General features: G+C 36.0%; 1 protein-coding gene across 13 annotated transcripts in view; it reads right to left on the bottom strand.

The window, feature by feature from the left end:
* The window catches only part of CLIP4 (CAP-Gly domain containing linker protein family member 4), a 99,898-nt gene that overhangs the window by 42,176 nt on the left and 41,626 nt on the right, over positions 1–16,096 (bottom strand). For all 13 annotated transcript variants that reach the window (XR_005372271.1, XM_038561178.1, XM_038561181.1 and 10 more), the window contains exons 8-9: positions 9,913–10,048; positions 3,569–3,706 (exon numbers count right to left, since the gene is read on the bottom strand). Coding sequence is in view for 12 of the 13 variants with exons in the window: in XM_038561178.1 (XP_038417106.1) it covers positions 3,569–3,706; positions 9,913–10,048 (274 nt within the window). In the remaining variant the exon portion in view is untranslated. The remainder of the gene's footprint in view (positions 1–3,568; positions 3,707–9,912; positions 10,049–16,096) is intronic.

The raw sequence follows: 16,096 nt of genomic DNA, 5'->3' as shown, positions 1-16,096 counted from the left end.
TTCAATCCAGAATGGTAGAATGATGTGAGCATGAATAACTAAAATACGAGAACATTTATTGATAAGCACTAACACAGAGGAAAGAGACAATAGTTTTGGCTACAAAGATAAATTAATGCCTCATCAAGGAGATCAAATTCTGAGATGGGTTCTGAAGGACAGATAAGACTTCTTCAGGGGCGCCTGGGTGGCTCAGTCAGTTAAGCATCCGTCTTCGACTCAGGTCATGATCCTGAGGTGCTGGGTTTGAGCCTCGAGTTGGGCTCCCAGCTCAGTGGGGAGCCTGCTTCTCCCTTTGCCTCTCGCTCGTGTTCTCTCTCCCAAATAAATAAATCCAAAAAAAACCAAAACAAAACAAAACAGACTGCTTCCAGAGCATACTTGGAGTTATGGCCAGAAAGAACTGAAGGTAGGCACTGTAGATGGATGAAAATAAAAGAAAAATCTTAAAGACAGAGTTAGAGACAGATGAGTAGCATGACTGGAATAAAGAGTAATTTTGGGACATGGTAGAAGTAAAACTGGATAGACAGGTTAGAATGAAACCTCAGAGGGGGACAGGGCCAGGTAAGGACCTGGGCTTCTGATGGAAGGAATGGGCCTCTCTGATGGAAGGAATGGAACTCTGATGGAAGGAATGGGCCTCTGATAAATAGAAGGCCTCTGATGGACTTGGTGAAGGAGGGTTGGCATGAACAGAGCGGGGAGTAACATCACCCTGACAGCATAGCTTAGAAGAAAGTGAGAGCAGCAGAGGCAAGAAGCATGGACCAGGGAGAAGTTCTTACAATAGGTGGAATGAGGACCAGAATGACAATGGCAGGAACTGAACAGAGGAATGGGTAAGAGAGACAGTGAAGGCACCCCACAGAATGCACCTCTTATTTTTCAGTTATATTTTTCAGTTTTAAGATATCCATTTGGACCTTTCTTATTTGAATTTTTTAATTAAGTCACTGGAGATTCACATGCAGTTGTATAAAGTAATACAAGGATATCTCTTGCACACTTTGCCCAATTCCCCAAAGGTAACTTTTTACATGACTATAATAGAACATTGCAACCAGGATACCAACACTGATATAATCCACCAGTCTTAGGATGCCCCAGTTTTAACCATACTCATTTGTGTGTCCGTGCACATGTGCATGTGCACTTATATATCACTTGGTTCTTTTCTATATCCTCATTTCTATGAACTTTCTTTCCACTTGTTTCAAGAGTATTAACCTTAATTCTTAAAGCACGGTTATAATATATTCTTTAAAGTCTTTATCTATGTCATGTCTGTGTCCTATCAGGGTTGGCAACCTTTGGTTGTCTTTTTCCTTCAGAGATATTGAGATTTTCCTGGTTTTTCATATTTTGAATAATTTTGAATTGCATCCTACACATTTTGAATATTATGTTGTGGTCTTATTTAAGTCTTATAGAGAATGCTTGTTTTGTATTATCAAGCAGTCAACTCAGTCCAGTTCAGGCTGGACATCTCTACCCACCTTCTGTGCACTGTATTCCAATGTCAGTTGAGTTTCCAAAGGCTTTTTGGGATCTTTCTCACTTGTACCATCCAGTAGTACCTGGGATCTGGGCAGTGGAGACCAGAGACCAAAGCCTATATGGTCAGATCCACATGCAAAACTTGAGAGCAAGCCAGGAGTTCACACCCAACATTTTGAGATTGCTTTGTGAGCTCCCTCCTCTCCATAGTCTCCCTGCCCCTTCCCTGTGTCCAGAGGCACCCCTTCCTGATATCTGGGCAGGATACCTAGGCTTTAGTATCCCTGCTTTGTCATAGTCTCCTGGGACTGACTCTGCCTCTAGGAACAAGCAGTGAGAAAAGAGAAGACAAGCTATTGGGAATCCATCCACATTCCTGGGACCACAGTTTCTCTGGTCAGAGAGAAGTGTTCCCCTCCCTTGGGATTTCAGGTGCCTTGCTATCTACTGCTGCTATAACACCATGAAGGACTGCCTAAGGACTGTCGTGGGAATGACCAAAAGGGTAAAAAGAAAAAAAAAAAAAAAGACGCTATCTTTAAAAAAAAAAAAGGGGGGGGATTTCCTCTATTTTCTATCTAGTAGAAGACCCTTCCTTGAACTTTAGATCAGAAATAGAGGGCTTCTCTTTGGGCCTTCTTTCCATAACGGCTGTAAACTTCTGGGTTTCAGGTTAAAAGACCATTTACAATTGCATCAAAAAGTATGAAGTGTCTAGGAACAGACCTGAGAAAACTGGTATAAAATAGCTGTAGAGAAAATCAGAAATCCTATTGACATGTTTTTAAAGGACCTATTTAAATAAAGCAATATTCCAAGCTTAAAACTAAAAGACTGAATATTGTAATGATGTCAGTTCTTCCTAAATTGACTTATGATTTATTTTTTTAGCATTTTTTTAATTTAAATTCAATTTGCCAACATATAGGGTAACAGCCAGTGCTCATCCTGACTTAATGGTTTAAATGCAATAAAAATTCAACAGATATTTTTAAAAATAAACTTAAAAGCTAATTCCAAAATTTATATGGAAATGTGGATTTACAAGGATCCAAACAGCTAAAGCACTATTCAAGAATAAGGTAGGAAGCTTTCCTCTACAAGACATCAAGATTTATTTTTTTAAAACTATGGGAGTTATGAAGTACAGACTGACACAGAGCTATTTAAATAACTCAATGGAAGAGAGTGGAAAGGCCAACCAATTCTTGGACAAAATCCTTGAATCATGGCAGGAAGCCTGTCTGCTTCAGCCACTGATAAGTTAGCAAGTACTTCCCGAGCACCTATTTTATGCTATGTACTACTCCAGTGAATACAAAAGCACAAAATACTCTCACAGTCCATTTTAAATTTTAAAATTCTGCTGAGAGAATAAAAGATCTGAACAAATAAAGCAATTGGAGGACAAGACCCAAGCTAACAAATAATTCTGTGGTAGGGATACAAGTGTACAAAAAGTTAGAATGGAGGCATAGAAGTGATCTGGGTCACCAGGGAAGTTTTCTTAGAGAAATAGCATATGAATAAGGAGGTAAAGCACAGCTAGGACTTCCAAAGGCAGAAGTCAAATTACTGTATTCAGAGAAATAGCACGAGACAAAGTATGGAGGGAAGAGAAGGACTCAACTTCAACTATGAAGGTATCCAGAGACTCCCTTATATACAGGAAGGACTCAGACTGCCAGTTTAAAGAGTTGGGACTTCTTCTGATTAAAAAAGAAGTCACTAAACTTCTTGAATAGGTGAGAAACCTAAAGCTAAAGCTAGTTGCGTTTACAAGGCTTTATTGGAGGTATAAAATCTAGCTTGGAAGTTAGACTAAGGGGTGATGAAGGGATGCATGTGATAGGAAAGAAAAGAAAGGAAAAATGTAAAACTCTCTTGTCAGGAATGAAAATCATAAACCATGAGACTGACATTTAAAAACACATAAGGTGCAGATTTTATTAAATGCAGGTTCCACAGTTATCTAACAAAAAAAAGTGTGAAGCACATTAAATATAAGGCATTCTGCAAATGAAATAAAAACACTGAAGAAGAGATTTAACTCTCTGGTTTGACCTACCAGTGTTCACTTTTGACGTGACATGAGCTACATCGATTTTCTGGGACCTGATGAGAGGCACAGTTTTTCCAGAAGTGTGTGCTACATTCTTCCTTCGATCTTTTGCTTTACTTATCTTTGAAAGAGGTGCAAAAATACCTGAGAGAGGGATGCAGAGCTTGAGTTAGTGTTAAGCAATTAAAAGTACATCAAATAAAAAGGTAAGTACAACCATTTGGTAATATAGATCTTTAAATTATTTTTTAGTGCCTACCAGGTGTCCTGTAGGTAAAGACAGGAAAAAAGTAAGACGCAGTACTTGTCCTCAGAGAGCTTACAATCTAGTTGTCAAGATAAACAACATACACGGTAATTTAAGAATCACATAAAAGATGCACCATCAGGTATTACATGAAATTCAGGGAAAAGAGAAATGAGTGAAGGTAACAGTTTTCCATCATAATGATTTCTGACTAAGCTACCGGCAAATAACAGAGCACTTTACAGTATAAGCACTTTTATCTGTGTCACTTTGTGTCTCCTTTAACAATATTCTCCCCACATGACAGTTTTTTATGTCATGTCCTATCTCTCTTCCAGACTGTACACCATTGGAAGACAAAATTCAAATGTTACTCATGTCTGCATTTCCCACACTGTACCTAATTTCAGTGCCTTACACACAGTCGAGACATAAAAAAAATATTCTTGAGTATAAAATGTAATCCTCCCAAAAGGGCTAGCCCTCAGCTCCTGACAATCAGAAACAGTACAGTTTGTGTGCTGGGGAAGGGAGGCATACAGACCAGGGAAGGGGGGCTGCCCATCTACAGCAGGCTGGAGTATAAAATTCCATTTAAGAAAGGAGTTTATCCAGGCAGTAAAATGTCCAGTATAAATAAGTATGCACAGACATCAGAGATAGTGAATATAGACTATAAATACATAGATTATCTGGCTAAGATATTTAAAAAGAAAAAAAAAGTCATAATGTGTATATCACACTCTTCCATTGGGTGTTTACAATTTAACAAGGACACATTATGACTAGAATGTAATATATACATTAAAAACAACTTGTTTTGGAATGCCTGGGTGGCTCAGTGATTGCGCATCTACCTTTGGCTCAGGTCATGATCCCATGGTTCTGGGATCGAGTCCCACATTGGGCTCCTGCAGGGAGCCCGCTTCTCCCTCTGCCTATGTCTCTGACTCTCTCTGTGTCTCTTATGAATAAATAAATAAAATCTTTAAAAAAAACTTGTTTTAAAATAGTTTGTAGAAATGCTCAATAATCAACAAACAAAAGTGCTTTGTTAATAACTAAAAAGGGCTAACTATATGACTTTCTCTACTGATCATGAAATGCTTTCCTCCCTCGATTCTACATTACTTTCTCCTGATTTTCCTACATCTTCTGACTTATCCACAATGTTCTCTCTTCTCCCACTTATCACATTTTCCTTGAGTTTCTATTCTTTTCTCTAATTCTTTTCCTTGTCAAATACACACACAGACACACACACACACACACACACACACACACAAAACAATGTGATGATAGTTACAACAAATTGCCAAAGGTTGGAAGACAGAAATTATTTTATATTCTAGAAATATAAATTCATACAATCTTATTGGAAGACAAAAATTCTGACTGAATCCGCTTTGTGGCATCAGTTATAAGGAAATGCTTAGAGATGTGCACAAAAGTTACACAGTTATGTTTTTATGTTATAAGGAAAAGATAAATTTCCAGAGCCAAAACAATTTCTAGTTTACTACTATGACTCAATTATACTTTTGGACATTAATCAGGAAAAAATAACCCAAACAGGAGGAAAAGACCGTATACATGAATATGTCATCATTGCAATATTATTCATAAGTAGGAGAAAACAAATATCTGGCAACAGGATCACCAATAGGTAAAACAATAAAAGTCGTAGAGAAATATAGAAAAGTATGAAAATTAAATCAAGAAAATAAAAATGAAGTTATATATCTAATTACATTATGATTTATCTGGAAAAGATTTTGTGTGAGTATAAGAAAGACTGCAAAAACTGCAAACCAAAACATATTTATGAGAACGGACTACTCTCGATTTATCTAATTTGTCATTAATATCAGAATACTGTTCTTTAATGAATGTTTTTTTCTTAATCTGAGGACAGTTATGTGGTTTTTTTTTCTTTCAAGGTCTTAAGAAAATTTCTACATAATCTTATTCCACATAATATCTTAGAAAGTAAATATTTAATTCTATGGCTTTAAAGGATTTATATAGTATGTGAAACCTCACCTATGTAAGTTCTCATTCTTCTATTTTTTTTAATAAAATGAATCATTTGGGAGAATCTATACTAAATTTGGAGCAATGACTGACTACAACCAAAGCCCAAAATGCACGCAGAATATGGATTAAAGTTCCCTGTAACTAACTCATGCTAATCAAAGTACCAATAGGCCTTTTCTCAGATCTTGACATATAATTGTACAGCTTAACTAAAACAAATACATAAGAAGGATTATTTTTAAAGAGAAGAGTAATGAATTTCTAGATAAACATGGCCCATTTTATTATACCACAACTCTTCCCAAAACACCACCAAAATATTAATTAGTTAGGAATAAAAACAATATAAACTCTAAAAAGAAAATGATAAACAGGAGAAAAAATACTAAAAGCTTCCAAAGAGAAGTAAAAGGTCAAAAACAGAAGAAAGATTTTAACACTTCTACATAGCAACACTGGAAGCTCAAGAGAGTAGTGGGCAAACTAAGAGCCTAGCAACCACATCCTGCCTACAACCTCTTTTTGTCAAGTTCTACTGGAATCCATATGTTTACACACTGTCTACAACTGCTTCTTCACTACAATAGGAGAGCTGGATAATTGAACAAGAGACTGTGTGGCCCTTAAAGCCTAAAATGTTTACTCTTGCCTTTTACAGGAAAAATTTGCCAAACTCCATCAGACAATAGAATATAACCTTCAAAATATTGAGAATATAAATTCCAACCTAATGTTCCTTTTCCCATCAAACTATCATATGAAGTAAAAGGGTAGAAATAAGCATATTTTTAGAATGGAAGATTTCAAAACATTGATCTCCCACAAGTCCTTTGTCAAAAGCTACTAGAGGATGTGTTCCACCAAAACAAAGAAGTAAACCAAGAAAAAAACTGACTTAGAATAATGAAAGCACCCAGTCTTTCTCCTCATAGTATGAAGTCAGTAGGTGTTTAAAATCAGAAAAATCAGGGGTGCCTGGCTGGCTCAGTCAGTAGGCATGTGACTCTTGATCTTGGGGTTGCAAGTTCAAGCCCCAAGTCTGGTGAGGAAATTACTTAAAAATAAAATCTTCTAGGGGACCCTGGGTGACTCAGTTGGTTAAGCATCTCCCTTCGGCTCAGGTCACAATCCCAAGGTCCTGGGATCAAGCTCCAAGTAGGGCTCCCTGCTCAGTGGGAAGTGTGCTCCTCCCTCTCCCTCTGTCCCTCCCCCTGCCTGCTAGGGTCTGAGCAGGGAAAGGATGAACAGGCAGAGCACAGGGGATTTTCAAGGCAGTGAATAGATTCTGTATGACACTGTAATGAGAGAGACATGTCATTAAGCACTTATCCAAAACCACAGAATGTACATTAACAAGAGTGAACCCCAATGTAAACTATGGACTCTGAGTGATGATGATGAGTCAGTGTAGGTCCCTCTATTTGCAGGAAGGTCCCCACCGGTGAAGGAACACTGACAATGGGAGTCACTCTGCATGCATGGGAACAATGGGAACAGGGGATACACAGGAAATTACTCCACCTTTCTCTCAATTGTGTTTTGAACACAAACTGCTCTAAAAAAAAAAAAAAAAACTTAAACATTATTTTAAAATGTCTACAATTGAAAAAAATCTAATATGTGTTGAACAAAATAGTTCTGAAACAGACTATAGCATTTATAAGAATTTAATTTATACTAAAGGAAGCAAAGCAAGCCAAGGAAAAATGACAGAGTTAGAGAGAGAGAAAGGGAAAATACAAAACTGTTGCTGAGAAGAGACAAATTCTTTGGCTTCTGCTTAGTCAAGGCAACTCCCATTTTTACATAATGCAACACATGAACCTTGCCCCCCAAAACTCGCCTTTAAGCATGTAAAAGGGACAGAAGCAGGGTCCTTGGGGTATCCGGCTTTGTCCTCATCAAGTATGCTTCTCCTTGGGATGATGAGATTTTGGGGACAACATGCATTCTGTTACAATCTAAGCATTTCCCATGAATCTGATTTACATCTGCCCTGTGTGTTGCTAGTAGTTTTGATCTTGCCCTCAGTCTCCTTGACAGTTGCCAAAATTAGCTAATAGAGGAAAATTAAAATTAAATTCTTAGTTCCACATAACTAATCAATATGTTCCAAATGGGTTAAATTATTTAGTGTAAAAAGTAAAACACTCAGAAGAATAAAATATATAGTTTTAAATTAATCCTTGGATTAGAAAGAACTATCTCAGCATACAACCAATGTAAGAAGTTATAAAGAGAAAAAAAAAAGAAGTTATAAAGAAAAAGTCTTTTAACTACATAAAACTCTATGCCAAAACACTTCAAATGAAGTTCAAAGGCAAATGATAAACTGGGCAAAATATCTGTAATAACTCTAAGAGTTTAATACCTTAAATATGTATTTGTTTTCTAAAGTTTTTTAAAACCCACTATCTCAATTATATAATGAATATATAATATGAACAACTATTTCTTGGCAATTGCCAGGATAACACACACACACACACACGTGTGTATTATATATATATATTATATATATAATTACATATGTGTATTATATGTTATTATATGTTATATGTGTTATATAATATATATTTTATATAATACATACATGTGTTATCCTGTGTAATACACATATATCTTATATATACACATATACAAATATATATATAAAATAACAAAACATTTTAAGTGTTTTATTTTACCACAAAGAAATATGAATTCAAACAGAAATTTTTACCCATTAAATTGGAAAAATTAAAGGAAATGGAGCCATTAAAAATCACATTTTCAAACAATATTTAATGATTTGGGGGAATTCTAATAACATGTCAAATAAAAATGCAAAATATATAACTATATATAATCCAAAGTTTGTGAAAAGAATTAAACAGAAGAAATATACGGGTGATTTTATTTCCTCCTTTTATGTTTTTCAAATTTTATACAATAAATATCTTTATAAACAAATGTTTTTTATGTTTTTGTTTTTCAAATTTTATACAATAAATATCTTATTAAACAAAAAAATTAATAGATCAAACAATCATGCTCCATTTTCAGTTTATCACAAAAGGAAAGTGGTAATTTTGATAAATTTATGACAGCTAACCAATAGCTACCATTTGCTGAGTGCTTACAGGGAATCAAGCACTATTTGAGGTGCTTTATACATTTATCAACATATTTGATTCTCATATGAACTCCTGAGGTATTATTAGCCCCATTTTATAGAAGACAAACTGAAGCACAAGGAGAGAATTAAGGTCACATAGCTGGTAGGTAGAAAAGCTGACTCATACCCAAGCAGTCAGACTCCAAGCAAGGACTTCAGCACCAGATCAGAGTGCCTCCCTGTGGAGCTATAACTGAAATATTGTGCAACCAGGGAAGTTAATGTTCCAGAAGAATATTTCATGGCAAAGAAAAATCTTTACAACATAGCAAGTGACAAATTTAATTCAATGTCAAGAGGTGTGTGTGTGTGTACAAGAAAGAAAGAATATGAATTTAAACAAACATCTGTCAGAAAAAGAATCATCCCACCTCAAGAATACATTATAAAGTTGGCCTCACTTGCTTTTCCAAGGTTCTAAGTTTGTCAACCCCCAGGGCTCTGTACTTCCTTGATAACAAAGTCGCTCCCTCAGCCATAAAAGCACCTGAGCGGATTTATAGGAGGATTTGTACTCCTAATGAGACACCATTTCCCAATCACTGCACTGCTCATAGCAAGAAAAGGGCAGCCCCTTCATTAACTACACAGGTAACGAGAAGGAAAGTTTTACTTAAAAACAATAAAAGAGTAGGGGTGCCTGAGTGGCCCCGTTGATTTAGTGGACTCTTGATCTCAGCTCAGATCATGATCTCAGGGTCATGAGTTCAAGCTCCACACTGGGCTCCAAGCTCTGTGAGGAATCTGCTTGGGATTCTCTCTCCTCTCCCACTGCCCCTCCCCGCTGCTTATGCTCTCTTTCTCTAAATAAATAGATGAAATCTTTTTTAAAAAATAATAAAAGTAAATAAATAAAAATAAAGTAATTTGACCATCTTAAATCATTAGGTTAGATAGTATCTATCTTACCATATTTGGGGGCACATTTAAAGTACTGGATTTTCCCAACACTTCCATTGTTTTTTCCTTCTGGTTCATCCAATTCAATGCCAGCCCACTGCCCACTTGCAAATTCAGTTGTTCCACAAAATCTTAATGTTCCAACCTAAAGAAAACATAAATCACAATAATTTTGAGGATTATTAGTAATTCTAAATGTGCTACTCTTGCAACTTTACCATGGAAGTTTTTAAAAACAATTCTCTCAAAGTAGACTTCAGAATAGGAATATTACCAGGGACAAAAAGAAGTGTTATATAACAATAAGAGTCAGTTCACCAAAAAGACATAAAAATCCTAAATCTGTATGCACCTACGAACTGATTTTGGAAAATTTCTAACTATTTTGAAATTAAACAATACACTCTCAAATAACCCATGATTAAACAGAAAATCACAGGGAAATTTAAAAACTTTTTGAATTGAGTGAAAATGGTAACACAATATATCAAAATTTGTAGGATGCAACAAAAGCAGTACTTAGAGGGAAATTTATAGCATTAAACACTTGTATTAGAAAAGGTCTCAAATCAATTATCTAAACTTCCATTTTTAGACATTAGAAGGTGAAGATCCAAAGCAAGCAGAAGGTAAGAAACAATAAATATAAAAAATTAAGAACAGAAAAACAATAGAGAAAAATCAATGAAACCAAAGGCTGGCTCTTTGTAAACGTATATAAGGTTAATAAACTTCTATCTGGGTACCAAGGAAACTAAAGAAAGAAGACACAAAATACACACATCATGAATGAAAGCAGACATTATTACATTCCCTCAGTCATTTAAAGAATAGTAAAAAAATACTTTGAACAATCCTTTGCCTGTAAATTTAACAAATTAAATAAAATGGGGAACCCTGGGTGGCGCAGTAGTTTAGCGCCTGCCTTTGGCCCAGGGCGCGATCCTGGAGACCCGGAATGGAGTCCCACGTCGGGCTCCCGGTGCATGGAGCCTGCTTCTCCCTCTGCCTGTGTCTCTGCCTCTCTCTCTCTCTCTCTGTGACTATCATAAATAAAAAAATAATAAAATAAAATAAAATAAAATAAAATAAAAATCCCAATTTCTTGAAAGATGCAAACTGTCAAAGCTCACATTTGAATTGAATTTGTAGTTTAAAATTTGCCAAAAAGGGGCACCTAGGTGGCTCAGTCAGTTAAGCATCTGTCTGCAGCTCTCCTGGGATCAAGCCCCTCCTCGGGGCTCATCAGGGAGCCTGTTTCTCCCTTTCCCTCTGCTGCTCCCCTGCTTGTACACTCTCTCTCTCTCATAAATAAAATCTTAAAAAAAAAAAAAAAAACTTTCCAAACAACGAAAAACACTCTGACAGTGAATTCTACCAAAGAATTTTTTAAAGATTTTATTTATTTATTCATGAGACACAGAGAGAGAGAGAGAGAGAGGAAGAGGGAGAAGCAGACTCCATGCAGGGAGCCCGATGTTGGACTCCATCCTGGGTCTCCAGGATCAGGCCCTGGGCTGGAGGTGGCGCTAAACTGCTGAGCCACCCAGGCTGCACTCTACCAAAGAATTTAAAGAAAAAATAATCAATTCCTCACAAACCTAGTATATAAAAGCAGAAGGATTAATTCTCAACTCATTCCCAGCATTACCTTGATACGAAAACCAGAAACAAGGATCCTCAACAAAATAAGAGCAAATCATATGCAGCAATATACAGAATCCAGTAACATACAGCAAATCAAATCCAGCATCATGACCAAGTAAGATTTATCATGAGAAAGCAAGGCTAGTTCAACATTTGAGAAGTAATCAATATAATTTATCATATTCACAGACTGAAAGGAGTAGAAAGAAACTTACTCTCTCAACATATACATAAAAAGGTTTTAGAAAATTTCAACATCTTTCATGATAATAATAATTTTTTTTAGGGATGCCTGAGTGGCTCAGTGATTGTCTACCTTCGGCTCAGGACATGATCTCAGAGTTCTGGGATCAAGTTCTGCATTGTGCTCCTTGCATGGAGCCTGTTCTCCGTGTGCCTAGGTCTCTGCCTCTCTCTGTCTCTCATGAATAAATAAATAAAATCTTTAAAATAATAATAATAATAATAATAATAATAATTTTTAAGACTCTCAGTAAGCCAGGATTAGACAAGAACTTCCGCAACTTAATAAAAGATACCCACAAAGTCTACAGCTAACAATTATCATACTTAATGACGAAAGGCTGGGTTTTCTCCTTACTATTGGGAGCAGGGCAAGTTTATCAGTTCTTACTGCTTCTGCTCATCATTATACTGGAGGTCCTAGGCAACGAAATTAGGCAAGAAAAAGAAATGAAAGGCATACAGATTGGAAAGAAATAAAACTGTCTCTATTCAGACAACATGATAATTTACATAGGATATCCCAAAGAATCCACAAGCACTCAAAAAAAAAAAAAAAGGCCAAAAGAATTAATAAATTTAGCAAAGTTACCGAATGTGTGGTCCATATACAAAAATCAACTGCATTTCTATATGAAACTTCCAAAACACCACCATTTATAATAGCACCAAAGATCATGAAAAACTTAGGTATAAACCTAATAAAATATAGCAATATCTAAATGCTTAAAACTATGTTTGGCAAAGAAGAAGTCAAACTCCCACTATTTGCAGACATGATACTCTATGCAGAAAACCCAAAAGAATCCACCAAAAAATAGCTAGAACTCATACATGAATTCAGTAAAGTTGCAGAATATAAAAACATATGTGCAGAAATCTGATGCCTTTCTATGCACCAATAGGAAAGCAGTAGGAAAAGAAATTAAGGAATTGATCCCATTTGCAATTGCACCAAAAACAAGATACCTAGGAATAAATCTAATTAAAGAAATAAAAGATCTGTACTATGAAAACTATAGAACACTTATAAAAGAAATGGAAAAGGACACAAAGAAATGCAAAAGCATTCCATGCTCATGGATTAGAAGAATAAATATTGTTAAAATGTCTATACAACCCAAACCTATCTACACATTTAATGCAATCCCTATCAAAACACCACCAACATTTTTCACAGGGCTAGAACAAACAATTCTAAAATTTATACAGAACCACAAAAGACCCCAAATAGCCAAAGAAATTCTGAAAAAGAAAAACAAAGCTGAAGGAATCATGATTCCAGATTTCAGGCTACATTACAAAGCTATAGTCAAGACGTACAGTACTGGCACAAAAACAGACACATAGATCAATGGAACAGAATACAGAACCCATTAATGTACAGCTATACATATATATATATATATACATTATATATATATATATATATATATATATATATATATATGATGACCAGCTATATGGTCAACTCATCTTCAACAAAGCAGGAAAGAATATCCAATGGATAAAAGACAGTCTCCTCAATAAATGGTGCTGGAAAAACTGGATAGCAACATGCAGAAGAATGAAACTAGGCCACATTCTTACATCATACACAAAAGTAAATTCAAAATGGATGAAAGTCCTTAATATGAGACAGGAAACCATCAATATCCTAGAGGAAAACACAGGTAGAAGCCTCTTTGACCTCAGCTGTAGCAACTCCTTACTATACATGTCACCATAAGCAAGGGAAACAAAAGCAAAATGAACTATTGGGGTCTCATCAAGATAAAAGCAAAAGAAAAAAATCAACAAAACCAAAAGGCAGCCCACTGAAAGGGAGCAGATATTTGTAAACAACATATCTGGGCAGCCCCGGTGGCGCAGCTGTTTAGTGCCACCTGCAGGCCAGGGCATGATCCTGGAGACCCTGGATCAAGTCCCACGTCAGGCTCTCTGCATGGAGCCTGCTTCTCCCTCTGCCTATGTCTCTGCCTCTCTCTCTCTCTCTCTCTGCATCTCTATGAATAAATAAATAAAATCTTTAAAAAAAAATATCTGATAAAGGGTTAGTATCCAAAATCTATGAAGAACTTATTAAACTGAACACCCAAAAACAAATAACCCAGGTAAGAAATGGGCAGAAGACATGAATAGACATTTTTCCAAAGGAGACATTCAGATGGCTTACAGACACATAAAAAGATACTCAATATCATTCATCATCAGAGAAATACAAATCAAAATCATAATGAGATACCACCTCATACCTATTAGAATAATTAAAATGAACAACACAAGAAACAATGGATGTTGGCCAGGATGCAGAGAAAGGGGAGCCCTCTTACACTGTTGGTGGGAATGCAAACTGGTGCAGCCACTCTGGAGAGCAGTATGAAGTTCCTCAAAAAGTTAATGACAGAACTAACCTACAATCCAGCAATTGCACTACTAGGTATTTACCTAAAGGATAACAAAAATACAGATATGAAGGGGTATGTACACCCCAAAGTTTATAGCAGCATTATCAACAACAGCCAAACTATGGATAAGGCCCAAATGTCCATCAACTGATTAATGAAAAAAGAGGTGGAATATATATATATATATATACACACACACACACACACACACACACACACACATATATATATATCCCACACATATATATGTGGAATATTACTCAGCCATCAAAAATGAAATATTGCCATTTGCAATGATGTGTGTATTATGTGTGTATATGCTAAGTGAATAACGTGTATTATGCTAAGTGAAATAAGTCAGTCAGAGAAAGACAAATACCATATGATTTCACTCATATGTGGAATTTTAGAAAGAGAATAGATGAACATATGGGAAGGGGGGAAAGAAAAAAGAGAGAGAGGGAAACAAGCCAAAGAGACTCTTAACAATAGAGAACAAATTGAGGTGGATGGAGGGAGGTGGGTGGGGGATGGGCTAGATGGGTGATGGGGATTAAGGAGGGTACTTGATTGTGATGAGCACTGGGTGTTGTATGTAAGTAACAAATCACTGAATTTTACTTTAGAAACCAATATTGCACTGTATATTAAATACCTAAAGGGTTTTTTTTTTACATTTTACTTATTTATTTCAGATAAAGCAAGTAAGAAAGCACAAGGGTGGGATAGAGGAAGAGAGAGAAACTGACTTCTCACTGAGCAGGAAGCCTGATTCAACCAGATCCCAGTACCTAGAGATCATGGGATCATGGCCTGAGTCGAAGGCAGATGCTTAACCAACTCAGCCACCCAGGCAACCCTTAGCTACCTAAAATTTAAATAAATAAATGCTTAAAACTATAAAAATAACAAAACAAATAGAAAACCTATAAAATAGAGATACGTTACACTTGTGACGTTTTTTATTTATTTATTTGAGAGAGAGAGAGAGAAAGCATGAGCTGGAGGAGGGGCAGAGGGAGAGAGAATTTCAAGCAGATGTCACACTGAGCACAGAACCTGATGCAGGGGCTTGATCCCATGACCCTGAGATCATGACCTGAGCAAAAATCAAGAGACAGCCACTTCACCAACTGAGCCATGCAGGCATTTCTATTGTGCCTGTGTTTTAAAGACTCCATATCTTTAAAATAGCCATTCTCCTCAACTGATCTATGTCAACACAACTTCATTCAAAATCCCAGCAGGATTTCTTTGTATGACTTGAAATCCATAAGCTGATTCTACAGTGTACATGGAAAGACAAAGAAACTAAGAAAAATAAAAACCTGAAGCATAACAACATCTGATTGTAAGACTTACTATAAAGCTACAGCAATCATGACAGGGTAGTACTAAAGAAAGGGTAATCACTGGACCTTGGAGTAGAATAAAATCCAGAAATATACCCATACATCTAAGGTCAGGTGACAAAAGGGTAGGGGCAATTCAAGAGAGAAAGAATAGTCTTTTCAAAATATGGTGCTGGAAGAATCAGATACAAAAAAGAGAGAGAAACTTTAAACCTAGTACTCTACAAAAGTTAATTCAAAATTAAATATAAAACTAAATGTAAAATCTAAAACTATAAACCTCTGGGAGAATATCTATGTACTATATCTTCTACTGTCCTATGACACTAGAAAATTTCTTAGCTATGCTAAACACACACAATCCGTCTAAGGAAAAGTTGGTAAAACGGACTTCATCAAATTTAAAACTGCTACTCTTTGAAAGACATTCCTAAGAGGATGAAAAGGCAAACAACAGAATGAGAGAAAGTATAACAGAAGCAAGATTGGCTGTGATACAATCAAGTTAAACCCAGCTAAATGGGACATACACGTTCAGCTTCT

This window comes from Canis lupus, chromosome 17 (assembly GCF_011100685.1).
Source record: "Canis lupus familiaris isolate Mischka breed German Shepherd chromosome 17, alternate assembly UU_Cfam_GSD_1.0, whole genome shotgun sequence".
Lineage (NCBI taxonomy): Eukaryota > Metazoa > Chordata > Mammalia > Carnivora > Canidae > Canis > Canis lupus.
The sequence above is the reverse complement of the archived record's forward strand: the minus strand, read 5'-3'. Positions and strand labels throughout refer to the sequence as shown.